This window comes from Erinaceus europaeus, chromosome 2 (assembly GCF_950295315.1).
Source record: "Erinaceus europaeus chromosome 2, mEriEur2.1, whole genome shotgun sequence".
Lineage (NCBI taxonomy): Eukaryota > Metazoa > Chordata > Mammalia > Eulipotyphla > Erinaceidae > Erinaceus > Erinaceus europaeus.
In genome coordinates, this window is record NC_080163.1 from 5,550,796 (window position 1) to 5,578,087 (window position 27,292).

At 49.8% G+C, this 27,292-nt stretch overlaps 1 protein-coding gene and 1 long non-coding RNA gene across 2 annotated transcripts; one reads left to right on the top strand and one right to left on the bottom strand.

Moving 5' to 3' along the window:
- Window positions 1-6,081: 6,081 nt before the first annotated feature.
- LOC132536901 (uncharacterized) lies at window positions 6,082-8,085 on the bottom strand. Its single transcript, XR_009548434.1, has 3 exons — window positions 7,922-8,085; window positions 6,976-7,035; window positions 6,082-6,829 (listed from the first exon to the last, which is right to left on the bottom strand). It is a non-coding gene; the product is annotated as an uncharacterized LOC132536901 (long non-coding RNA).
- A 3,460-nt stretch (window positions 8,086-11,545) lies between these two features.
- Window positions 11,546-18,168, top strand: LOC103126088 (sialic acid-binding Ig-like lectin 10). The gene is made up of 9 exons (XM_060186523.1): window positions 11,546-11,582; window positions 11,672-12,058; window positions 12,211-12,489; window positions 12,880-12,924; window positions 13,024-13,296; window positions 14,773-14,964; window positions 15,829-15,922; window positions 16,223-16,304; window positions 17,975-18,168. The coding sequence occupies exons 1-9, from the start codon at window positions 11,546-11,548 to the stop codon at window positions 18,023-18,025; spliced, it is 1,440 nt and encodes a 479-aa protein (XP_060042506.1). The 3' UTR covers window positions 18,026-18,168.
- Window positions 18,169-27,292: the final 9,124 nt, after the last annotated feature.

Genomic DNA, 27,292 nt, shown 5'->3' on the forward strand with positions numbered 1-27,292 from the left:
ATCCATCAGGGACGCCAGGAAGGAGGACCAGGGAGGATATTTCTTTGGAGCAGAGAGAGGATGCGCACAATATAATTACAGATTTAAGCCTCTCTATGTACACGTAACAGATAAGACCTGGGCTGGAGGGGAGGGCACGGGGTGGCCTGGAGCTTCTGAGAAGACTGAGTGCTCCTAGACTTACTGGGAGGGAGTCTGAGATCAGTCCTGAGAGGGATCAAAGGGTGGTGTGCTGGGCTGGCTAGCTTCGCAGGTGGGAGACAGACAACCAGGGACTCATGGCTGAGCTGGGCAGCAGTATCTCTTTATTCATGTGGAAGGCAGCCCAATCTAAGCCAAGCCATCTCTAATCACAATCCTGTCCTTATATATACTCACCAAATAGGGTGGAAACAGGATGTGATGTAGAGAGGGTGGAGCTAAAAGTGACTGGTGGAAGTCAGGGTGTACTACGAGAGGGGGCAGAGCAAAAAGACATCCTAAACCAGTGAGGATTAAACCAATGCCCTGCAGGCAGGGTGGTGCTTAGTTAACAGTGGTTATGTGTTGGTATGCATGAGACCCTTTCTGTTTCATTTGGTTTAAATCCCCACTGCTTAACACTATTCTATTTACATAACCACTTCATTCTATTTACATAACCACTGTTAACAAGTTCCACCCTCCCTCCAGGGCATTTGTGGTCCAGTGATAGGATTCTCGCCTGCTCCACCCCCTCATTGTCACACTCTGATTTTCGCCAGTCACTTTTCTCTCCATCCTCTCTATGTCACATCCTGTTTCCACCCTACTTGGCAAGTATATATAAAGACAGCATTGTGAGTTTTAGGGTACTTTAACTTGAGTTTAGCTTAGCTCGTCTTAGATTGTGCTGCATCCTGCATGAATAAAGAGATACTGCGTACAGCTCAAGCATGAGTCCCCGGTCGTCTGTTACCCACCCATGAAGCCAGGTTATGTTGTTTTCAATGGGCTGGCATTTGCTGTGCAGGGAGCAGAATGGATGCTCAGAGCTCCAGTGGTGATGAGGACAGGAGAAGCCCTAATGTCCAGGCCTCCTCACCTTCTTTTCCTCCTTTCTGTTGGAGTGGGGGGATGTACAGCTGCTCTCTCTTCTTCCTGGCACTGGCCACCTTGGGAAGGTTAATTTTCTAGCAACTTTATTTGACATCAGGCTTCCACCAGAGAGGCCTTTGTTCCAGGCTGTGAGCCTACACCCAGCCCATCTTCACCATCTTCATCTTCATCATTGATATCATTCTTATCAGTGAGATATCATGGTTTACAATCTTGCATGTTTTAGGAGCCCATCACCAAAGGCTGATGTCACAACTCAGCCACCACTAAATTCTTTTAAAAAATTTTTTTTTTTGCCAGAAGAATCATCACTGGGGTTCAGTGGGTACACAATGAGGCCACCATTTCTGGAAGTCAGTTTTCCTTGTTGTTGTCTCATTCTTTGTTTTTTAATGGTTATTGTTTATAAAATAAAAAATATTGACAAGAACATAAGATAAAAGGGTACAATTTCACACAATTCCCACCACAAGATCTCTGTATCCCATCCCCTCCCTTGATAGCTTTCCTATTCTTTATCCCTCTGGGAGTATGGACCCAGGGTCACTGTGGGGTGCAGAAGGTGTGGGAAGTCTGGCTTCTGTAATTGCTTCCCCGCTGGACACGGGCTTTGGCAGGTTAAACCATACTCCCTGTTGTGTCATTTTTATCCCCACTTTCTTTTATTTAATTGAACAGAGAAAACTTGAGAGGGTAGGGGAAATAGAGAGGGAGAGAGAGAGAGAGAGAGAGAAAGGGAGAGACAGGGAACATGGCAGTACTGCTTCACTGCTATGAATCTTCCCTCCTCCTGCAGGTAGGGACTGGGGACTTGAACCTGGGTCTTTGGCATGGTAATAAATGCACTTAACGAGCTGTGCCAAGTCTGTCTGGCCCTCAAACACTAAAACTCTAATTTCTCTCCACCTCCATTCATTCAGCCACCTCCCCCACCAGACACTCAACCCCTGAGTCCACAGATGGTAGCCCTCCCTGACCCTCTGAGCTTTCTCAGGAATCCAGTACCACCCTCCCCACTGTCCCTCCCAGTGGTGGTGGCATCTGTCCCCTCCCCTCCTCAGCACTCTTCCCTGTGCCCATCACACTGCTGGCAGGTGACACCCAGAGACCCAGATCTGACCTGGTGCTGGGCTCAGGAGGCAGGCAGGGAGGGGCTGGGGTTGAGCTGAGGGGCTGAGAGCCTCCTGCTTCCAGCTCCTTCTGAGACCAGGATAGAACCTCAGAGACTCTGAGTGACAGGCCTGGGAAGGCCGGGAGGGAGGGTGCAGACACAGTAGGGTGAGGAGGGTCGGTCCTTCAGCTCCCTTGAGTCTGTGTCTCTGGAGGCCCTGGGGCTGAGCTTCCTGACCCAGTGGGGAGCAGGAGTGGGGTCTGTGCAGAGACACTGATGGAAGGGGCCTGGGCCCCATAACAGGTGAAATTTGGTTTGTATGTGGGGCTGCTGGGTAGAAGATGGAAAGGCGAGGGGTGGCTGCATCCTCCATCCCATGCTCAATATACTAGGAGGCTGAGCACCTGCACAGGAGGCTGAGCCCTGGGGCTGACACTGGGTGGAGAGAGGGGCGACCTGTCCTCCTGCTGGGGAGGAGGGCCCTTCCTGCTGCCCAGGTCTGGAGCTCACCCGGTCTCTCTAGACACAGGGCAGCCTGGCTACAGAGAAGAAGCCATGCAGGGGGCCCTCTGGGGAGCAGGTGTCACTGCACTGCTTGCTGTCCTCCTCCTCCTCTTCCTCAAGTAAGTCAAGTTCAGTGTGGGACAAAGGGTTAGGGGCAGGCTGGTCGGGGGGAATCTGGAGAATGTGAGGGCAGGATAAGGGTGCTGAGTATGGCGGTACTGAGATTTGCAGCGGGTTCTTGCTGGAACAGATGTTACTGGTCTCCAGACCTGGTCACCTGTCACCTGGGAGCCAAGGGACTTCTGAAAGCCTGGCTGTTCAGACACTCAGTCTCCCCACCTCCACCTGCCCCATTATTCTCCCAGCTGCAGAGAGTGTCCCAGTGTCACACACCCTGTGTCCTCCATCAAAGTGAAGAAACACAGGAGGGCAGTAGGCTGGACAGCATTGGGCACAGGTGACAGCCACCCAGACAGAAGGATGTCTTCCCAGATGAGTGACAGGAGGGTCTGAGCTCACCTTCCTCCAGCCGCCGTCCTGCTCTGCCGTGTGCCCAGGAGTGAATGAGTCTCCTGCCACCTGTCTGAAACTGTGAGGCTTTAGTGTTGGTGCCTTGTGAGAGCAACAGACTGGGATGGTGACATGGAAAAGTCGGGTTAATTTGGGTGTTCTGTTGTTTTCTCTTTTCCTTTTCTTTTCTTTTCTTTTTTTTTTTTTTTTTAATCCGGAGCACTGCTCACCTCTGGCTTATGTTGGTGCTGAGGATTGAACCTGGGACATTTGCTGCTTCAGGTTTGATAATCTCCGCAGAATGACTGTGATATCTCCCTGAACTGATACTTTTCTCTCACAGTCCCTGCAGATGGAGGCTGCCACACCTCACAGGGCCATCCTGGGAATCCCCAGGGTCTGTAAGAAGCAGAGGCAGAGGAGAATGGGGGATGGAGAAGCAGCAGTCTCCCGGAGCAGTTGTGCCGGCTCTGGGCTGGGAAGAGACATGAACTTCCAAGTCATCACCTTCCCAGCTCCTCCAGGTGCTCAACCAAAGTTCCTGGAATCCTTACCATGGGGAATGTCCTGAAGGTTGTCTGTGGTGGCCTGACCAAGGGCAGAGCCCACTTCAGCCACTCCCTGCCTCCCCACCCTCCACTGGAGATAGTAGTTGGGATGGAATCTCTTATTTCCAAATGCAGGTGACCAGACTCCAGCCAGGGAAGTCCCAGAACTCAGCAGAGCCTGGCCAGACTTTCCTCTAGAAAAAATAAAATGTCCCTGAAGCCCAGCACGTTGCAAAGAGTGAGGACTCTGTAGGAACCAGGGCCAGAGACTTGACCCTTGAGTGGATTCCTACTGCTCTTCAACTGAAAGGACCTTTAGGGTGTTGAGATTCTGTGCTAAACACCAGGGGAAGACACAGACTGGTTTTTAATGTTATTTATTTAGGATTGAGACAGAAAGTGAGTGGGGAGGGGGGAAGGAAAGGAAAAGATAAAGAGAAACACCTGTGGCATTGCTTCACTGTTCATGACACAGGAGGAAACCAGGGACTTGAACCCAGGTTCCTGAGCGTTGTCACATGTACACGTTACTGGGGTCACCAACTCCCAAGCTCAGGCATGAGCTTGACAGTGAAAAAAACATTGCGAAATATATATATATATACATATATATATATATTCACATGGCCACCTCTCAGACCCTGCCTTCCTGGGGTTCTCATGATCTGAGTGACTGTGTCATTCACACCTTCTGTGTGTTCCTCACCCAACACATAAGTGTCTCAAGAATCAGGCTGCATGTCCACATCCACAGCTGTGTGGCCCTGGCAAGTACCTAATGTCTCTGAGGCTTCCTGCTCTCTCTCTGTCCAGCAATAGTCCTTTTCAGAGGTCTGGGGGGGACTCACTGTTGTGAAGGGAGACAAGTGCTCTATTTGGTAGATGCTCAGTTAATGGAAACCTGTCAGAAGCTTGATTAATAAAAGCCTGGAGAATGAACTGATGAAGGCTCTGAACTCCATCTCTGTCAGTACCTGGAGAGTGAAGAGGAAAAAAAAAAAAAGGAAGAATATGCAGAAGTCATAATGGGTGTAGGTGTGACCTGGAAAGGAAGAGAAGATGGGACCATGAGAAAAAAAGAAAAAATCTATATAAATATAGACTGACAGTTCTACAGGTCCTTGTCCCACTATAGACCAGCAGTGGTAGGGATTTTTCCACTCTCTCAACAGAGGCTGGTTAGCCTACTCGGCCACTCAAGGAAGATGGGTCCTGAAATGAGTGCAGCCTAGAATGTTCCTAGCTGTGACCACGGACTGAGAGCTCAGATGAACAGGGATTCAGAGGTTACACAGGCTCCTGTGTTAAATAGCAATAGATATGTGCCCAAAGTCATATCGAAGGGGATTTCAATTAATGATATTTACATACTTTCCTTATATTTGGGAGCTACTGTCTGTCCTGATCCCCTGCCCTAGTCCTATTCTCAACTCTGACACCACCTTCCCAGACAATAATTTTAGCCCATCTGCACATTAATTGTCAGGCTCAGGAAAAACTACTAAAGCCATGGGTCCCTTGGAATATACCTAAAATAGACTTCCTAGCTGCTTCCCACACAAAGACCCTTAGTTCCAGCTTCTCTATTCTTACCTTTAGGCTCCTGATAATTCAACATTTTGTCCTGCTTTATCTCTTACCGCTTTTCGGCCACCTAGTTGCGGATGTTACCCTGACATCATCCTGACCTCCCTGGGTGGACAGCCTCACCAACGTGTCCTGGAACCTGCAAAGCCCTATCCTACTAAGGAAATATAGAAACAGGATGGGGGTATGGATCGACCTGCTAAAGTCCATGCTTAGTGGCAAATGAATTACAGAAGCCAGACCTTGCATCTTCTGCACACCATAAAGAATGTTGGTCCATACTCCCAGAGTGTCAAAGAATAGGGAACCTTTCAATGGAGGGGATGGCCTACAGAACATTGGTGCTGGGAATTATATGAAATTGTACCCCTCTTATCCTACAATCCTGTTAATCTTTATTAAACCACTAATAAAAAAATAAATCATGGTCATGGTCCATCCATATCTGTGACCTTGGGAGAACTACTGTACCTTCCAATGGAGGAAACGGGGACACAGAACTCTGGTGGTGGGAATGGTGAGGAATTATACCTCTATTATCTATAGTTTTGTAAATCAATATTAAGTCAGTAATAAAAGTGAAATAAATTTAAAAACAAGGAGAATGACCAGAGGTTCTTTCCTGATCAAAGTCCCAGGACAACCTCCTTGTCTTCTCCCTGAGGCCCCAGCCCCAAGGCCCCCAGGGAGCTCTGACTCCCTTCCTTGTTTCCACACGACATGGCGTTCAGAGCAGGAGTCCACACCACATGTCCCCACTGTCCCCACCTTGGGGACTGAGCAGGAGGTGCATTACACCACCCTCTCATTTCATAGGAAAAACACTCAGGAGGGATCCCCCGGACCCAGTGAGGAGCCAGTGGGAGGAGCTTATGTCTCAGATGGTCATCACATTCCCTTGGGGACTGGACACCAAATGCTAATTCTTGAACACAGAGTGGCCCCTCTGCCCTTGAGTGCAGAATCCACTGGGTGTGAGGCCCCTGCTGTGTTGCAGACAGCTTGCTCTTTGCAACCAGAAAGTCCTGAGGTCAAGCCCACATTGTTTTGCTTACAAAAATTTACCAGCAGGCAGCTCTCCATGTCTCAGTTCCCTTTCTTATGAGAGGGGGAGTTATAGAGCCTGGCTCTGAGCTGCTGAGAGGGAGAAATGAAGGTGCAGATGGACACCACCAAGCTGAAGTTCTGCTGCCTTGGGAGAAAATGGTTCAAGCTTGGTTCTTCCCCCAGGAGCAGAAAGAAATAAGTGACATTCCACCCAGAGGCCAGAGCTGTCCTGTCCCAGACCCCACATCAGAAACAAGGGTCCTTCCCAGACCTAGACGGAGACTCAGAGATAGCAGGTGGGCTGTTTCCGGCCCTGATGGGAGAACAGCCCCTCTGACAGGACAGAAAGCTCAGCCCCACAGCAGAGATCCAGGAGTCGAACCTGGAGATCATCATCAGCTGAGAGGTTCCTCTCTGCCCTGAGGAGCTGCAGCAGGTGACAAACCTGGAGGGAAGGACCCAGACAGAGTGTCTCATGCTGCTGAGCATATATCAGCTTTCTCCCTGGTCAAAGATCAGAACCCTGTCACATTTAGAGGCTATTTGTGAGTGTGTGTGTAAGTGTGTACAATGGGCCAGGTGGTGGCTTACCTGGTTGAGTGTACATGTCACAATGCACAAGGACTCAGGTTCAAGCCTCCTGGCCCCCACCTGCAGGGAGAAAGCTTTGCTAGTGGTGAAGCAGGGCTGCTTATGGGTGTCTCTATGTCTCTCTCCCTCTCTATCCCCCCCATTCTCTCAGTTTCTGGCTGTCTCTATCCAATAAATAAAGATTAAAAAACTTCATACTGTAAGTGTGTACAAGCATGTTTGAGTATGAGAATATATTTGCTTATATGTCTCTGGGTTCATGTTCTTTAGTGTATGCGTGTATATGTATGTGTGTATGTGTGTGTGTGTGTGTGTGAGAGAGAGAGAGAGAGAGAGAGAGAGAGAGAGAATATGTGTAGCAAGAAGTTCTTTAAGCAACTGCCCAGAGAGATCTATATACTGAGGTCTGAGCAAGAAACCATGCCAAGCACTCAAACAGGCAGACAGACAGACATTCCTAACAGGAGACCCAGAGCTGAGAGTGAGCAGACTGAGGAGGGCCGGGAGCAGCAGAGAGGAACCAGCTCAACCAGGGCCCACTTTCCCCAGGACCCCTACTCAAATCTCTCTGCCCTGCTGGCTGAAAACAAGAATGCTGACCTCTGGCTCAGGCCTTCTACTGAGCTGGGGGCTGGGCTGGGTGTGTGGGGTGGACACCTGAGCAAAAGGCAAGAGCCAGTTTCAGCACCACGGACAGTACAAGCCCCTGCCTGTGTCTCCAGGACCAGGGAGGCTCATGAGACTAAGTGGGGGAGCTGAGGGGAGGGGGGGTTTTACCATTTCTCAGTCCCTAGAACAGAGAGAGGAGACTTAGGAAAGGAGCAGACATGGCAACACAGTGCCCATGTGTCCCCGGGGCTAATCCCAAACTCTCTCCATGTCCCCTCTCTGCAATAGAGCTGAGCACCCTGCACACCCACATCCACCCCCATGAGGACACACTCACCTTGGTTCCCCACTCAGTTCTGCTCTCCAGATGATTTGGGGGGTGGAGGGAGTAGACGCAGCAGGAAACCACGCAGACACAGAAAGGCACAGTCACACTTCATGCGAGCTGCTGCTACCCTGTATCTGCCTGTGTGAGAGCCAGGAGACCTGCCCTGGGACGCGTATTTGTCACTCCATATGACTGCAGAAGTGGGGGCACAGAAGGTCTGCCCTGGCTTCCTCCTCCTGGACAGCACCCCAGCTTCTCTGGCCCTGTGACACCCTTTCACGTCCTCCTTCCCTGTGGGGTTGGAGGGTGGAATGAGCTCTGACCTCAAGTTCCTCTTCTGTGAACTGCCAAGTTCTCCTGGCTTCCTGAGTCTCCCCACTGACTCCCCTCCCCTTCCCTTTTCTGTGCACCCTCAGGAGGCCAGGAAGCTGCAGCTCAGACCTGCAGCTGCTGCCCCTGCTGTGAGGGAAGGGGGCAGCAGGCCTGGGGGGAAGGGAGCAGCAAGGTGGAGCCCGTGGCTGACCGTCCACTTTGTGCAGAATCCCTGGCTCAGGGTCCAAGATTCCAGCTGCAGGTGCAGACATCGATGATGGTGCAGGAGGGTCTGTGTGCATGTGCCCTGTACATTGCTCTACCCATGGAGACACAATGATGACTGTGACTTTGCTTGTGGCTACGGGTTCCAAGAAGGATCTGATAGAGCCCACGGCAGCCCATTGGCCACAAACAACCCAGAAGGAGGCCCAGGGCTGCTTCCTCCTCCTCAGGGAACCTGAGAATTACAACTGCTCCCTGTTCATCAGGGACGCCAGGAAGAGGGCCGAGGATGCATCTTAGGTGGAGAGAGGATGCTAACAATACAACTGTACTGTTACAGACCTAAGCCACTCTAAGAGCAGGTGATGGGGAAGGCCTGGCTGGAGGTGAGTGTACAGGGTGGCCTGAGGCTCCCTGGAGACTGGGGGCTCCTAGGTTTGCCTGGGAGGGAGCCTGGGCTCAATCCTGGGAGGAGTCAAAGAATGGTGGACACAGTCTGAGGCTTCTTTCAGTGTCAATCCTCAGACCCTCCCCTGACCCCTCTGTTCCCTTTCCAACAGCCCGGACCCACGTCCCCCTCATCCTCACCCTGGGAACCCTGGAGTCTGGTCACATGGTGAATCTGATATGCTCTGTGCCCTGACCTCTGAAAGGGACATGTCTCCCACCTTCCCCTGGCCTGAGGTAACTTAATCTCCAGGAGCCCCAGCACCCCCTTTCCTTAGTGCTCCCCTTCACCCCACAGCCTCAGGACCATGCCTCCAGCCTCCCCTCTCGAGTGACCTTCCCCAGAGCCAATATGAGCTCAGAGAGGACTGTCCAGGTCAGGGTGAGCTGTGAGCGCTGCCCTAGACCTGAGGACTTGGGGGAGGGGTCAGGGGTCACCCCCTGGGACTGAGCCCCTGAATCTGGGCTGGGAGGGGTTCAAGAGTATGCCCTTGGGAGTCGGGCAGTAGCGCAGCAGGTTAAGTGCATGTGGCGCAAAACACTAGGTAGGACTGGTTAGGATCCTGGTTAGGATCCCAGATCAAGCCCTCTGCTCCCCACCTGTAGGGGAGTTGCTTCACAGGCGGTAAACCAGGTCTGCAGTTGTCTTTCTATCTCTCTTCCTTTCTATCTCCCCCTTCTCTCTCAATTTCTCTCTGTCTCTATCCAATAACAACAACAACAACAAAAAGTATGCCCTTGCCCCATGGCCCTTTAACAAAGCTCCTGGAGACAGAGGCCAGTGTCCCCAGTCCTCACCATTGATGGAACCCTCCATGTCTCCCTGTCATAGACCCACCACAGAACATGACCCCCACTGCCTTCCTGGGAAATAGCACAGGTAGGAGGATCCTTCCCAGGGCCAGGGGCCAGGGCCTCCTCCATCTCAGGACAGGGTCTCCCTCCACTTCTGGATCCTCTGTGACTCCCCCCATAGAGTGACCCAGTGTCCCCCTCCCTAGTTCCATGTCTTGTAAGCAGCTGTACCCAGGTTCCCTCACTCCTGAGGAATCTCCCCACCCACCCCAACCCTGCAGGGAGGACAGGGTGCACTCACAGGCAGAGCTCCTGCACCCCTCCCTCCCGGCCCCTCCTCCAGCCTCTCTGTCTCCTTCACTGCTAGCACTGTACCTCAGTGCCTAGCACTGTACCCCCTCCCCAGCCACTCTGCTCACAGCACTTGCTTCCTAACTGCAAGACTGAACCCTCTTCTTGCCTTCAGCCATCAGGCCTCCCTCCAGATCTGGCCTTTTGTCCCTGCCAGTCAGACCTCAGCCACTAGTTTGCTTGATTTTTTTTTTCTATTCCTTTTGACTCCTCCTATAAATGAGAGCAGAGACACTGCTCTTCCTGGCTGACTGGCATCAGTTAATGTGTGCCCTCAAGGTCCATGCTGATGGCCAAAAGCAGCTTTTTAGTGTCTTTCTGGGTTCAGCACCCAGACCAGCCCACAGCCTGGGCATCACTTCCCGATGAACAGGGAGGGGGGCTGTTTCCTTCTCTGGCTTTCTCTTCATCCTGCAGCAGCCAACATGGGGGGGGGGGGGGACAGGGAGCTTTTCTAGTTTGTGCTCTCAGTTTCTTCCCATAAAAATGTAGACAGGAGGGGGTCAGGCGGTAGTGCAACAGGTTAAGCGCACGTGGCACAAAGTCCAAGGACCGGCATAAGGATCGCGGTTCAAGCCTTTGACTCTCCACCTGCAGGGGAGTCGCTTCACAGGCGGTGAAGCAGATCTGCAGGTGTCTGTCTTTCTCTCCCCCTCTATGTCTTCCCCTCCCCTCTCCATTTCTCTCTGTCCTATCCATCAACAATAACGACAACAACAATAATAATAATAACCACAACCGCAAACGACAAGGGCAACAAAAAGGGAAAAAAGAAAGAAAAACACAGACAGGAAGCTGCTCTATGACACAGCAGTCCTGGCTGCAGGATTTCAGGAGCCGCCCTGCTGTGTCCAGACTCTGCACCCTCTGGCCCTCCCCACAGCAGGGCACATGGGCTCTCGGCACCCCACGGCCTCTTTGTGGAGGGTCAGGGTGAGGAGCTGTCCCTGGAGAGCAGACAAGGTCACATTCTCACCAGGTGGTTCCAAAGCACTTCTTGCACTGTGGGAAGATAAAGCAGCTTCTATTGATCTGGGGACCTGGGGGTCCCCTGTGCCAGTCATGTTAACGTCAGCATGATTGGAGCATTGCTTCAGACACACTTAAACTAAAGCACCTATAGTTGACATAATAGAATACAACCTGATATAATTGCTGTCATCCACACATACAGTCAGTATCATCTGAAAATCAACTTTAACAGGAAGTCCAGATCTCAGGTGGTAAGATCAGCCACCTCCCCACCGCAACCCCAGAGGCCCCAGACCAAAGGCCCTCCTGTGGACTTCTGTCTGCTTCTCCTGTGGCCCCAGAGAGTCTGAAAATCCTAATGGACCAGTGGTGTGGGAAGGAGGAGGGAGCTGAGTTAGGGGTGCCAGCCCCAGCCCAACTTCTGCCAGCCCTCCTCCCTCTGCCACTTCCCCTTCTGCCCTGCCCAGGGACAGCCACAGAGTCTGGGGACAGCGGCTGGGTCCAGAGGGGTGTGGGCCTCCCCAGATAGACATGCTCCTGCAGCTGCTGCTGGCTATGCTGTGGGGTGGTGAGTGACCCCGGCCTGGGGTGGGAGTGGGGGCCCAGCTAGGGTTGGGGTGGGGTGGGGGGCCAGGCTGAGCCTCTGTCTCCCCGCAGGCTCCCGGGCTCTGGACACACGGTACCGGCTGCAGGTGCAGAGGGAGGTGAGGGTGCAGGAGGGGCTGTGTGTGCTGGTGCCCTGCTCCTTCTCCTACCCCCGGGATGGCTGGGACGACTCCACCCCAGCTCTCGGCTACTGGTACAAAGACAGAAGGGTCTCCATGGCTTCTGATTATGTGGTGGCCGTTAACAACCAAAAGAAATGGGTGCATCGGAGCACCCAGGACCGGTTCCAGCTGGTCGGTGACCCCCAGAGCATGAGCTGCTCCCTGCTGATCAAAGAAGCCAAGCAGGAGGACAGTGGACAGTACTACTTTAGGGTGGAGAGAGGCAGCCAAGTGAAGTTTAATTACAGAAACTTCGAGTTCTCTCTGGAAGTGACAGGTATGGAACAGGCTGGGCTGCAGTGCTGAGGGATGGGATCCTCTCCCTGTGGACCCTGCTTCTCCCCCAGGACTGGGCTGTGGGCACCACGGGGCACCCCCAGACCTCCAACCAGACCCCTGGTGCCAGGCCGGTGACCTCTCTGCACACAGCCCAGCCACAGGAGCCAGACGTCTACATCCCAGAGACCCTGGAGCCCGGGCGCCAGGCGACGGCCATCTGTGTGACTAGAGGCAGCTTTGAGGGCTGCCCTACTCCCACTGTCTCCTGGAGGGAGACTGCCCTGTCTTCCCTGGAGCCGGGGACCCCCCACTTCTCAGTGCTCACCCTCACACCCAGCCCCCAGGACCACGGCAGCAGCCTCACCTGCCGGGTGGAATTTTCCAGAAGGGGCGAGAGTGCAGAGAGGACAGTGCAGCTGAGCGTGGCCCGTGAGTCTGGGGGGGGGACACCAGGCCCACAACTGGGGGGGGGCACCAATGGGGCTCTGAGTCTCCCCCTGCAGGCTGGTGAATAGCTCACCTGGGTAGTGAGAGGCTTTGCTGTCTACGGGGACCAAGCCTGGCCCCACAGCACTGGAGGAAGCTTTGGAGCTGTGGTCTCTCTATCTATCTCTATCTATCCCTCTCTCTCCCCCCTTTCCCCCCTCTCTCTCCCTCTCTCTCTACTTCTCTCTCTTTCCATTTCTGCTTTGAATCAGCTGATCTCTTTCTAACTGATAAAGTCAACCCAGAGTAGTGAAGCCCTATGAGTGATCAAAAGTACAAGAAACTCCCATCTGGTTTACAGTCCCCTGCCCCAAACCAGCTTCCTCTTTGCAGATGCCCCCAGGAACCTGGAAATCAGCATTTCCCTTAATTCAGCAGGTACTGAAGGTCAGGGTGGGACAGGGCTGGGCAATTTGGGGTGAGGGTGGGGAATGGGGCTCCTCTTCACTGCCCCCCCATCTCCCTCTCTGTCTGCAGCTGTGGAGCCCCAGACAAGAGGCTCAGAGCTCTCCCATCTGGACGCCAGGCAAGGCCAGGCCCTGCGGCTGCTGTGTGAGGCAGAGAGCCTGCCCCCTGCCATTCTGAGCTGGACTCTGGGGGGCCGGGTCCTCTCCTGGTCGCAGCCCTGGGGCCCCCGCGGCCTGGCGCTGGAGCTGCCCTCACTGAAGGCGGGGGACTCGGGGACATACACCTGCACAGCCGAACACAGGCTGGGCTCCCTGAGCCGCACTCTGGAGCTCTCTGTGCAGTGTGAGTGTCGGGCCACCTGCTGCGATGCTCACTGTGGGGGGGGAGCTGGCTGGGTTGTGAGGGCTTTTCACAGGGAGCTGGTGATGGGGGGCCCTCTGTCTGTGGTCCAGAGGGGAGAGGCTTGAACAGACAAATAGGGCTTCTGAGGATATAAGAGTTCATCAGTAGAGGAAGTACAGGTTCAGGAAACCTTTGGATTCATATTTTGTTCTTTTTTCTGTATTTTTATTTTATTTGTTTATTTATTTACTTTTACCAGGGCACTGCTCATCTCTGGCTTGGAGATTGAATCAGGGACTTCAGAGCCTCAGGCCAGACAGTCCCTTTGCATAACCACTCTGCTATCTGCCCTGCCCTCATTTCTTTCTTTCATCACTCTTTTCATGCCGGAGAGCACTGCACTGCTCAGCTCTGGTGCTGGTGGTGCTGGGGATGAAACATGTGGTCTCTGAGATCTTGTGGGAGGCGTGGTGGAAGTCCCCTGGTCTAATGCTCTGTGAGCTTTCACCAGGCCCTATTGAGCTTTGCGTGGCCACTGTGAGATTTCCTGGGGCCGGGACAGGCGTCAAGCTGGTTCTAAGTGCTCTGAGTGAACACCTGCATTTCCCGTGTTGTGCTAACTCACTTCTCTGCAAGATCCCAGAGGAAACACTGGGAGCAGGTTGGAGTGGGGTCCTGGGGGAAAGTTGTCCTGAGCTCTGGGAGGGGCATAAAGAAGGTGCTTGGGGAGGACAACCATCTTGTTTTTGTCCTCCTCCTCCTCTTCTTCATCTTTCTCCTCCTCATCATCCTTCTCCTTGTCCTTCTCCTTCTCTTTCTCTTCCTCCTCCTCTTCTTCTTCATCTTTCTCCTCCTCCTTCTCCTTGTCCTTTTTCTCCTTCTCTTTCTCCTCTTCTTCCTCTCCCTCCTCTTCTTCTTCCTCCTCCTCTTCTTTTTCCTTCCTTACCAGAGTGCTCCTCAGCTCTGGCTTATGATGGTGCTAGGGATAGAAGCTAGGAACGCAGAGCCTCAAGCATCAGAGTCTTTGGCAGAATCAATTTTATGCCTTCTGCCCATTTTTTCTTTCTTTTAGGTCTCTCTATTATTTTTTTTCTGACCACTGTTCAGCACTGGCTGATGGTGTTGCTAGAAACTGAAGCTGGTAACTCCCAGCCTCGGGTATGAAAGTCTCTTGCATAACCATTATGCTGTCTCTTGTCTTAGATTGACTTTTATGAGGGTAACTGGAAGCCCTTTGGCTATGGCACATGTGGGGCCAGGGGTCAAAATTGGGCCTCAGATATGCATGCCCTCTGCTCTGCCACTGAGCTTTCTTTTTAGACTGAGAGACAGAAGGAAAGAAAGAAAGAAAGAAAGAAAGAAAGAAAGAAAGAAAGAAAGAAAGAAAGAAAGGAAGGAAGGAGAAAAAAAGGACCCCTCCACAATCCATTGGGGTTCCCTTTGTTTCTCCCACATGGTGCTGGATAACAAACCCAGACCCTGCCAACTGGGAGGTGGGGCCCTCAGCCCCAAACCCAGGGCCTTGGACCCTCCCTGCCAGGAAGAGGTTTGGAGCTGCAACAGATGTCTGTCCTGTCACAGCCCCCTCCCCAGCAGAGCAGGAGCCTGGAACTATTTCAGATGCCCCAAAGAGCCTCACGGTGGATGTCTCCCAAGGAAACAACACAGGTAGGAGGAAAGGGGAGAGAATCCAGGCCTCTCAGTACCTGTCTGGCCTCTACATCAGGAGTCCCTGGGGAATCCTGCTTCTGTGGCCAGAGAAGGGTGGTGTGAAGGGGGGGAGGGCTTGGACTGGGTTCTGAGGACCCATGGGTGCCCAGTAACTGAGCTGAAGGGAGATAGCCACTCTATAGGAACAGAGAGAGAGAGAGAGAGGAGGGAGCATTCAGGAGACCGGTGGTGGCACACCTAATATACCACACATAGTACTAAGCACAAGGACCCACACAGGGATCTGGCTTCCAGCCTCAGCTCCCCACCTGCAGCAGAAACACTTCACAAGCGGCAAAGCAAGTTTGCAGGTGTCTGTCTTTCTCTCTCTCTCTCTCCCCCTCCTCTTCTCAATTCTATCTGTCCTATCCATTAAAATTTAAGATGAAAAAGAGAATATGGCAGCCAGAAGCTGTGGATTCATACTGCCAGCACCAAGCCCCAGAGGTTGGTGGCAAAGAGAAAGAGAGAGAAACAGAGACAAGGAAAGGGAGGAAGGGGTCCAGAGGGGAAATGCCAAATACTGGGGTTAGAGATCACACAAAGCTAAACTCATCAACAGGTGACAGGGGATGCAGGGGCACTGGGGTCTGGGGAGAGCCTGTGGGCTCAGCCATGTCCTTTGATCCTGACCCTTCAGAGTGATTGTCCAGGGGCTGCACACAGGACACTCCTCCTCACCCCTTCAGTTTCTAGTCCTGAGTGGCCAGAGCACACTGCTGATGGTCATAGATGTGAAGGGGGAGGCCCTGGCACTAGACACCCTGCACTCAGTGCACATGCTGAGTCCAGCAGGTGATCTACCCTCTCCCCTCCCTGCAGGGAGCCCAGAGCCCCTGGCAGAGCTGGTGCTGGTGGCCATCTGGGAAGCTGCTATCAAGTCCCTGCTCCTCCTCCTCTGCCTGGTCATCCTGCTGTGAGCTCTGCCCCAAGGAGGGAGGAAGGGAGCAGGAGGGGAGGGAGGACAGAGCAAGGAGGTGTCTGAGCCCACGCCCAGCTCTGTAGGGACCTGTGGCCTCTAGGCAGAGCAGAAGGCAGTCAGCTGGCTAGATATCTGTCCTGAGAGTTCACTACAGTCCCACCTGCAGGGCTCAGAGGGTCTTCAGTCACCTGTCCTCTCCACCTCAGTCAGCCCTCCAGTCCCCACAATGAGGGGGGTCTCTCTCTGCCCCCACCCCCACCTGCACAGACTGAAGACCCTGGTCTCTTCTCTCAGGCTGCAGACCCACAGGAAAGAGGGGGGTCAGGCCCCTCAGGGAGCAAGAAAGATGCAACACCACCAAGTACTGACCTCTCAGGTGAGTGGAGGGGGACCTGGGACCTCTACTTGCCGTGACATCATCATGTGAATGGCACCCAGAACTATTCCTCAGGGTCAAAGCATAAAAGCATCTTCCTCCCCATACAGCCAAGATTGTCTCTGCACCTCCTCTTTCCTGGTCTCTGCACCTCTCCCCTCCTCCTCTTTCTCCTCTCTCCTCAAAGCAGGCTCCAGGCTGAGTGTCCAGAGACCACCACCATCCACACCTGCCAAGTGGGGGCAGCCCGGAATCCTCTCCATGGACAGAGACCACATGTAAACCCATAGGATGTTCTGTTCCCTGTCACCTCCAACTGGATTTCTCCCTTTGCATCATCTTCCCAGCCATGAGTAGACAAATACCTCACTGACACTCAAATTTTGTGTGTATACTCACACTCAGACCTGAAATAAAAGGGGCATGTGAGTGAGTGAGTAGGAGAATGAGTATTTGTGTGTGTATGTGTATGTGTGTGTGTGTGAGGAGAGAGAGAGACAGAGAGAGAGAGACAGAGAGAGAGAGACAGAGAGAGAGACAGAGAGAGAGAGAAAGATGGGAGTGAGGAAGCTTCAGTGCTATCCCTGTTGACTCACTCAGTCAGGATCATGAGCACTGACTCTGTGACCATTGTTGGAATCGCCCAAGGAGCTGAGAACATGGCAACAAACACACACCAAAAGCCTGTCCCCCTGGAGAGCAGAAGGGCAGAAGGAGAGGAGATGAATGCAGTGACTAGAGGCTTGTTGCTGGTTCACAGTATCTCTGGCATCTCTGCTCATCAAGGGCAGAGAGGCTCCAGGAGCAGAGCAGAGACAGAGCCCACTGTCCCCCTGGAGGGGGCTGAGGAGATGATGGAGCTGAGGGTTGAGGCCAAGACACAGGAAGAAGATGCAAGAACAGGATCCCACAGGAATGAGAAGGAGGAAGGGAAAGGAGACTAGGACATGGAAACATGAGAGTGGTCATGCAAAGATGCTTCCATGTCTGAAGCTGGGATTCCTCTGAGCTCAGGTTTAATCCCTGACAACACTGTAATCACAGTTGAGCTGTGCTCCAGTGAAATGAATGAATGAATGAATGAATGACTCACAGGTGGTGCTGAATGTTCCCCTCAACTCCTGAAGGAAGCCATGTGTCCCATGAAGACCCCAGAACTCAGGGTTTGGGGGATTGTTCATTATCTGAAGCCCTGTCAGGACCCTCTGGGATGTCAAACTCGGGCCCGTGTGTCTACTGGTCAGGGAAGGGTCCAGACAGGAGACATTAAATAAAGAGCTGGGGGCAGAGGACCTGCAGGGGCTGATGAAATATGGAGAAGACTGTCGGGTATTAAACCAGCTCCCCCTGCTCCACCCTGCATTGCTGATACTGTGGCCTATTTATATAATCATTGTTTTTCCTGAAAGATCCCCACCCATTCCATTCCTCTGATCTATCTTCTTTCTACCTTGAGACCCTCCCTACCTGCAGGGTAACATTAATCCCACTGGTTAAAACCCTCACAACACGTATCCATATACTAGTGCAAAATATATACCTGGAAGCAGAAGTGCACTAGAGTTTGCGGTGAGTCCACCCCCCCCAACACTTCCTCTTCACTATTCCAACCTTTGGGTCCATGATTGGTCAACAATTTGTTTGGCTTTGTATGTTAACTCTCTTTTCAGCCACCAGGTTCCAGACGCTATCAGGATGCCGGCCAGGCTTCCCTGGACTGAAGACCCCACCAATGTTTCCTGGAACTCCGCTTCCCCAGAGACCCACCCTACTAGGGAAAGAGAGAGGCAGACTGGGAGTATGGACCGTCCAGTCAACGCCCATGTTCAGCGGGGAAGCAGTTACAGAAGCCAGACCTTCCACCTTCTGCATCCCACAACAACCCTGGGTCCATGCTCCCAGAGGGATAGAGAATGGGAAAGCTGTCAGGGGAGGGGATGGGGTACGGAGATCTGGTGGTGGGAACTGTGTGGAGTTGTACCCCTCCTACCCTATGGTTTCATTAATTTATCCTTTCTTAAATAAAAAAATAAATTTAAAAAAAAACCCTCACAACAATTGCCAAGGAAGTTTCTATCTTCCCAGTCTGCTTTTGCCTTTCTCCACCCCCTTTCCTAGCCATTTCCATTTCCGACTTGCCACTTCTAGTTCTATCCTATGAAAGTGTTGTCTCGTTCATCAATAAAGATTGCATTACCACTCCACCATGAGTTCAAGACTCTCTCTCCTTTGTCACTGAGTGAGTAGCAGCCCAGGCTGGCTCTGATCAAGTTCTCTCCAACCCAGAGAGCACTCGCCCAGGAAGAGGCACCCCCATGCTAGCCCAGCAGAAGACAAAAGACACAACATCACCACAGTCGTCACTGGAGGCTGTGCTGGACACTCTGAGGAGAGTCCAGGGGAGGGGTAGGGGGACACTCAGTTCACAAGGAGTTTGGCAGCAAATGCAGTTTCAGAAAGGTCAGAAGAGAATGAGGTTTCAGTTCTTCTTACATTTCAAAGAAGAACTCAAATTGCCATCGATTGCTGGGGTCCTGGGTCACTGAAACTATACAAACTGTACATGTGGGATCTCACCAAAGAAACTCATTCTTGGGCAGGGTTAGATAGCATAATGGTTATGAAAACAGACTGTCATGTCTGAGGCTCTGAGTCCCAGGCTTAATTCCCCACACTGCCCTAAGCCAGGGCTGATCTGGTAGAAAAGAAAGAAAAAAAGAAACTCATTCTCTGTTGGTTCTGGACATCATCACAAATCCCTCTTAGGGAGGAAACCCACTTCTCCCAAGTCCTCCAGTGCTTCTCACCGTGTCCTTGTCACACAGAGAGTAACAAGAGCAGGTACACACTCGTGTTTACTGTGTATTCAGTGTGACACAGGAGCTTTCCTCTGGACAGGGAGAAGGAAAGGGGCCCAGCCTGAGAGCTGCTGTGTTACATCTGACAGAGGGGACAGAGGGGGTCAGGCTGGGCCAGAGAGGGGAGCAGAGTGTGGCCCTGGGACAGGGGCAGCCTCTGTGCACCAGGTCCTCTCCCTGCCTGGGCAGGTAAGGGGGCTCCCTCCCCATGTTGGTATGCTTCTAGTTCTGCTCCTGGGATCTCTTCTGTTACATTGCTTGACGTTGTGGTCTATTTACATGGTCATTCTGTTACATTGGTTTGGTCTTGTTCCCCCTGCCTCTGGGAGATTTTGGTTTAGTCCTTGCTAGTTCCGCACTTCTTCCTTCTCTCTGCCCCCTATCTGACATACTTCCTGGGTTCCGGACACTGCGGCCAGAGGAGAGAGATGGAGGAGCCCATTGTGTTGTGATTAGGTTGTTGGACTGCTTGCCCACTCGTGAATAAAGATTAAACTGCGTTCTCAGCTCAGCCATGAGTTTCTGGTCGTCTATGTCTCCCGCCCGTGAAGCCAGCCCAGAGAAAAAAACATAATGGCACCCTCAACAGGGACTGTCAAATGGCAACTGGCACCAACGTGGGACCTAACCCACCCACTCCACAGATAATTAAAGCTGTTTGGCTACCTATCCACTATGGGCTGCAGTTGTCCTGCCACTCTTCAATTCTCTTCCCTCTCAGCTTTTGGCATCACTGCTGAAGCTGCTGCCTGACCTGCAGGCCTCAACGGGCCACAGAGTCCAAGAAAACACGTGTCCTGCCTCTGCGGAGTCACTCTGGGCCACACTTTGGTTCCCTGACTGGGAAACTTTGGTTCCTTGTGTCCATGATCATGGTGCTTGGGAGATGTGCAGAGATTTCCCCTGGGACTTTCTGGACTTCTTTTTGCATGTTTCCCAAGAAGAGAGACTACTCTGACTTGGGGAGCATTCTCCATTGCCCTGGCAGTCTCCAAAAGTGGAGACACATGGTTGGTTCTGCCCTCCTGATTCGATTCTTTCTTCAATGGGAAGACATTTTTAAAAATGGGTGCCTGCAGCAGTCCAGCAGAAATCGTCAGGGGCACCCTAAATGGAATTGCGAAGAGCTCTTTGGACTAGGACGCCCTTCAGGACTCATGAAACAAAATGGCAAAATCTGAAAAATTAGTTCACAGAGCCCAAAAACAAAACTTCCCTACCATTTCTTTCTCCCCCACCACACTCTCTCTAAATATCTTAAGCCTGCTTCTGTCTAACCTCTCTGCTTTCAGTAGTCTTAAACCGTGTGAGTAAAAATGGTTCAACTAAGACAGTACAGATATAAATTTGTGTTTAAAATGACATGTCTTCGTAACAAAAGTTTTTCTCCTTGTGTATTTAAGACCATGTTTATGTGTGTGTTTGAAGTTTGGTAAACATTAACTTTAAGGTTAGAAATGTAACTTTAAGGCTACATTCTTACCAGGCAATGTTAAATGAAAAAGGTTTTCAACATAATTCTCATAAAGGTAAAATTAACTTACATTTAAAGTCTGAGGTAAAAATTAGTTAAAAATCAATATATTTTAACTAAATTGGTCTAAAAAACCTGCGCACACCTAGGGTGTGTCTCCATCTTATATGAGTGTAACTAAAGGTTAAAAAATACGTTATTGATATGTGAAGCTCTCAAATACCTTCTCAATTAAGAATGGTGAATTGCACAATGGTTATTCTCATGCCTGAGGCTTTTGACCATGGTTCTTCTGTTTACCTTTCCACATTTTATTGTTTAAACTGTTTAAACAACCTTAAAATCATACTTAAAAAGACTTCCAATTGTAATGGAGTTATTCAGTTGTGGTAAACTTCTAACCTGCTACAAGTTTTGTTTCATAAGTAAGTGAATTACAGCTGTCAAGTTCTCTACAGAAAAGAGGAATTCCAGCGGCTGACCTTCCTCATGCAACATTGCACCCCCCTGGCATTTTTTCCGTGGACATCTGCTTTGGACTGGCACTTATATAGGACTCACTGGTACACCTCTAGGACAATTTGCACAAAACTATAGCAGCTAGGTAATGCCCACAGAGACAGGAAACGCCCATCGAAGCAAGAGAAGCCCACAGAGGCAGGAAATGTTCTTTAGCTTGATAAGAAAAGCCCATAGAGGCAAGAAACGCCCCCTTCAGGCCTTCCCTTGGCATCACACTGGATCTTGTTGCTCGCTTACTTGTTCCTCCATGTTTCTGCCAGTTATTTTTTTTTTTTTAATGCCTGTACGATATAGGTTTCTGTTCACCACATACTCCTGATACTATGGTCAATTAGTTAAAAATAAAAGGGGGAATTATTGGTATGCTTCTAGTTCTGCTCCTGGGATCCCTTCTGTTACATTGCTTGAAGTTGTGGTCTATTTATATGGTCATTCTGTTACATTGGTTTGTTCTCGTTCCCCCTGCCTCCAGGAGATTTTGGTTTAGTCCTTGCTAGTTCCATGCTTCTTCCTTCTCCCCGCCCCCTATCCGACATACTTTCTGGGTTCCAGACACTGTTGCCAGAGGAGAGAGATGGAGGAGCCCATTATGTTGTGATTAGGTTGTTGGACTGCTTGCCCACTCATGAATAAATATTAAACTGCATTCTCATCTCAGCCATGAGTTTCTGGTCGTCTATGTCTCCCGCCCATGAAGCCAGCCTGGTGAAAACAGCATCCCCAGCTGTGGAAGACTCCCCTGTTGAGGGTAAGGACCCACTCCAGGGCCAGGTCAGATGTCCTCCTGCACACCACACTCTGCCCCTATTTCCTGCAGGGAAACAGTCACTGTGATCAGCACTCTGCCCACGGCTCTCACCTGGGTCCATTTGCCCCTGGATGTCCCTGCACCCTCCAGACCCTCTTGGCTCTGTTCTTCCAGGTGCTGAGCTTCCAGGCCCATCTCGTGGGCATATGTCTGAGCAAAGACACCTTCTGTTCTGCAAATGCCACTGTTCATAGAGACAAAGAGAAGGCAGAGACTGGCAGGAAATATCTGCACATCTGTCGGGTTAGCCTAAGGGTGCTTCTTTTGAGCAAGTGCTCTCTGGGTTGGAGAGAACTCAACTGGAGCCAATCTAGGCTGCTGCATGGGAGAGGGATCAGGAACTCGTGCCTAGCTAACGTCGCAGGAGATACACTCTGGAACTTTTGAAGCCGGAAAGCAATTCCAAGTCTTTTTACTCAGAAAAGCAGCTTGTATATATACTAGCCAAGTAGGGTGGAAACAGGGTGTGACCTAGAGAGGGTGGAGCGAAAAGACAGTGGTGGAGATCAGGGTGTACTAGGAGAGGGGGCAGAGAAAAAAGACATCATGAACCAGTGGGGATTAAACCAATACCCTGGAGGGAGGGTGGTGCTTAGTTAACAGTGGTTATGTAAATAGACCTCAGCTTTAAGTGGGATCGAACCAATGCCCTGTAGGCATGCCGGTGTTTAATTAAGCAGGAATAGAGACAGAAGCTTTAAGCCAGGGGAGCTGGCATACTACCCAATACACATACACCTCTGATGAATGACTTATAATCTGAAATTATCAAGGGAAAACTTAAAAAAAGAAGAGCATTAAGAAAGTGGAAATTCAGCACTATATGAAAGACCACCTAGCAACAATTCTGTTTACAAGTTATCAATAGGTTTGAATAGATATTTCTCCAGGTATATAAACAGAGCCCTAAAACACATGACAACATGCTCAGTTGCTCTGCTGAAGGGTCATAGAGATGCCAACCACATAAAGAGGCAGCTTCATTCCCACTGGATAGATCTCAGAGGAGAAACAGGAAACACTGAGGTTGGAGCAGGTGTGTATTATGGAGCTCTTTGCTTTTTTCCTCCACAATAAAGCATCTCAGCTGTGTCAGGAAGCTCCTGGGAAGGTGAAAATATAATTCTCACCTCATTCCTTCACTTCGCTTCCTGGTATACAGCCCCTGATTTGAAAGCAGGAGCCTGAATGCCCCTCACAGAAGAAACATGACAACAGATGTTCAGAGTTACTATTGTAAACTCAAGTATAGGAGGCTTAGGGGAACAGCTCAATGGGTAGATTGCACACCCAGGGTTGCGCAATTCAGGGGCCAGGCCCTGCACCTCATAGAGCAGCACAGCACCTGGGGTAGATCTGGGGCTACAGTGTCTCTACCTTTCTATGCAACTTTTTCTTATATCATATTTTACTTTATTTCATAGGTCTGAGGAAAACTGAAGGTTGAGGGGAGATAAAGAGAGAGAGACCTGCAGCACTGCTTCATTCCTCATGAAGCTTTCCCCATGCAGGGGGCAACTGGGAACTTGAACATACATCCTTGCATATTGGTAACTGCTGTGCTTAACTGGTTGTGTCAGCACCCAGCCCTTCTCATTGTCTCTCTGTTTGAATGGAAATGCATCTAGGAGGATTGGTATTGCACATGTGCAAGGACCTGGCTCATTAAAAAAAAATTGAGATTGCATAGGTCAGACAAGAGGCTAATAACCAAAATATATAAAGATCTCACCAAACTCAGCAACAAGAAAAAAAATGAACCCATCCAAAAATGGGGTGAGGATATGAACAGAATATTCTCCATAGAAGAGATTCAAAAGGCCAACAAACATATGAAAGAATGCTCTAAGTCATTGATGGCCAGAGAAATGCAAATAAACTCAACAGTGAGATATCACTTCACTCCTATGAGAATGTCATACATCAGAAAAGGTATCAGCAACAAATGCTGGAGAGGTTGTGGAGACAAAGTAACCCTCCTGCACTGCTGGTGGCAATGTCAATTGGTCCAACCTCTGTGGAGAACAGTCTGGAGAACCCTCAAAAGGCTAGAAGTGGACCTACTCTATGGTCCCCCTCAGTTCCTCTCCTGGGGATATATCCTAAGGAACCCAACAGACCCATCCAAAAATCTTGTGTATACCTATGTTCATAGCAGCACAATTGGAAACCTGGAAGCAACTCAGGTACCCAACAACAGATGAGGGGCTGAGCAAGTTGTGGTATATATACAAAACTGAATACTACTCAGCTATTTAAAGTGGTGACTTCACTGTTTTCAGCCCATCTTGGATGGATCCTAAAGAAATCATGTTAAGGGGGGCAGGCGGTGATGCATCTGGTTAAGCACACATATTGCAGTGCACAGGACAGATTCAAGCCCCTAGTCCCCACCTGCAGGGGGAAAACTTCACGAGTGGTGATGCAGGACTGCAGGTGTCTCTCTGTCTCTTCCCCTCTCTATCTCTCCCTCCTCTCTCAATTTCTCTCTGTCTCTATCCAATTATATATATATATATGTATGTATACGTACACACACACACACACACACACACACACACACACACACATATATATATATATATATATATATATATATATATATATATATATATATATATATCATGTTAAGTTAAATAAGCCAGAAACAGAAGGATGAATGGATTAATATGGGATGATCTCACAGGCACAAGTTGAAAAACAAGATCAGAAGAGAAGACACAAGTAGAACCTGAACTGCAATTGGCATATTGCTCCGAAATAAAAGACTCTGGTGTGGATGGGTGGGGGGTTCAGGCCCTGGAACATGATGACAGAGGACCTAGTGGGGGTTGTATTGTTATGTGGAAAACTGAGAAATGTTATTCATGTAAAAACTATTGTATTTACTGTAGAATGTAAAAAATTAATCCCCCAATAAAGAAATTTTAAAAAAAGACTCTGGGATGGGGGGAGTTCAGGTCCTAGAATATGGTGGCAGAGGATGACCCAGAGGGGATTTAATTGTTGTTTGGAAAAATGGGAAATGTTACACATGTACAAACTACTGTATTTTACTGTTGACTGTAAACCATTAATGCCCCAAATAAAGACATTTTAAAAAATCAATGATGGGGAAGCAGGTTTACAGAGCAGCAGCAGCTGTGTTTCTCTCCTCTGCTCTCCTGGGTCAACTAGGAATACCAAAGGAGACCTGTGACCACCAAAAGACAGGACTAGAACAACTTCAGGAGCCCACCAAATCACTGGTGAGTGCAAACACGTGTGGCTCATGGACAGAGAGGAACCTAGGGAGAGATTATGTGGCTGGTAACAGTCCAGCAGTTTACCAGTTGAGAATCCACCTCCAGTCTGTTTCACCAACAAAAAGACAGCTGAAGGGAAGAGAGGACTTCCCTGAGACTCACCAAATGCAGCTGTGAGTCTCCATTGCTACTGCCCTCAGAACATGGAGTAGAAGCAAGGAGGCCCTGTGCTGACACCAGGGGACAGAGAACTAACCAGGAAACTCAGGAGATCTATACCTCGGTGGCCTAACAGTGGAGCTGTGAGAATCTTTTTGCATAACCACTGGATTATCTATGTAATACCCTGCTTTATCTCTTGGTCAGAAGTCAGTGATTAAGCTAAGAAGACTACTTATAGTTTAATAGACCTCAGGCTCCCATAGCCTACAGGGAAGAAAAAGAACAAAAGAGGCTTTTAAGTCACTGAGCTCCAACTCAGGGATTAAAATACTATTGAAACAACTGTCAACTTCCACAACTGTGAAACCGTTTACTGCCTTACTTAGACACAAGTCAATCCAGGTAAGAGTGATCAGTAATTTGAAAAGTACTGAGAGAGGGACCTCATTACAAAATACATAAAATGGTTAAACCAACAAGAAGCAATATTGGATAAATGAACCAGGACAAGAGTCCAGCAAAAAAAAAAAAAAAACCAAAGGTTGAAGCACAAAATAATGAAGTCAACATCCAAACATAGTTAAGAAAATAATCACAGGAGTGAGTAAAGAGTTTGAAAGAATTGTCATCAGAAATGCAGAAACGGGAGTCGGGCTGTAGCGCAGCGGGTTAAGCGCAGGTGGCGCAAAGCACAAGGACCGGCATAAGGATGCCGGTTCGAACCCCGGCTCCCCACCTGCAGGGGAGTCGCTTCACAGGCGGTGAAGCAGGTCTGCAGGTGTCTATCTTTCTCTCCCCCTCTCTGTCTTCCCCTCCTCTCTCCATTTCTCTCTGTCCTATCCAACAACTAAAACAACAAGGGTAACAAAAGGGAATAAATAAATTAAATAAATATTTTTAAAAAAATTTAAAAAAAAGAAATGCAGAAACAACAAATGAGACTCTGGAAGGAAACACTAATTATTTCAAGGTTATTAGAGAGCTGAAAGCTGAAATAGCTGAGCAAAGAACAAAAACTAGTTGAACAAGCTAAAACATTATCAGAACAGGGTAACAAAATAGATGAACTCCAGAAAACAGTACAAGGGAGAGAGAATAGAATCAATGAGGCTGAAGACAGAATTAGCAGGATTGAGGACAAATTAGAGACAACTAAAAAAGAAGTAAGAAATCTCAAAAAGAAATTAAGAGATACTGAAAACAACAACAAAGACCTATGGGATGACTTCAAAAGAAACAATATACTCATTATTGGCTTACCAGAGGAAGAAATAGAGGGAGCATTCTTCAGGACATAATAGCTGAAAACTTCTCTAGTCTAGACAACATCAAAGACATAAAGGTTCAAGAAGCCCAGAGGGTCCTTAACAGAATTAACCCAGACTTAAAGACACCAAGACACATCCTATTTAGAATGGAAAAGAATAAGGATAAAGAAAGGATCCTGAAGGCTGCAAGAAAAAAACAAAGAGCCACCTACAGAGGAAAACCCATGAGATTAGCAGCAGACTTCTCCACACAAACACTACAGGCCAGAAGAGAATGGCAAGATATCTATTGAGTGCTCAATGAGAAATGTTTTCAACCAAGACTACTGAATCCTGCTAGACAGTCATTCAGACTAGATGGAGGCATCAAAACCTTCTCAGACAAGCAACAGTTGAAAGAATCAACTATCGCCAAGCCTACCCTGAAAGAAGTTCTGAAAGGTCTCCTATAAACAGTCAGACCACCATAAATATGCCATATATCAGAACACTCTAAAAATCTACAAGAATGGCATTAAAATATCTTCAATCTTTGATATCAGTAAGTGTCAATGGCGTAAACTCACCTATTAAAAGACACAGAGTAGGAATATGTATCAGAAAACACAACCCCCCCAAAAAAAGAAATAAAACACAACCCAACAATATGCT

Excerpts from the sequence above, each read along its gene's own strand:
- LOC103126088 (XM_060186523.1), top strand. The coding sequence starts at position 11,546 with ATGCTCCTGCAGCTGCTGCTGGCTATGCTGTGGGGTG. Across the intron at positions 12,059-12,210 it reads GTTCTCTCTGGAAGTGACAG|CCCAGCCACAGGAGCCAGAC; the intron begins GTATGGAACAGG and ends CTCTGCACACAG. Across the intron at positions 13,297-14,772 it reads TCTGGAGCTCTCTGTGCAGT|ACCCTGCCAACTGGGAGGTG; the intron begins GTGAGTGTCGGG and ends TAACAAACCCAG.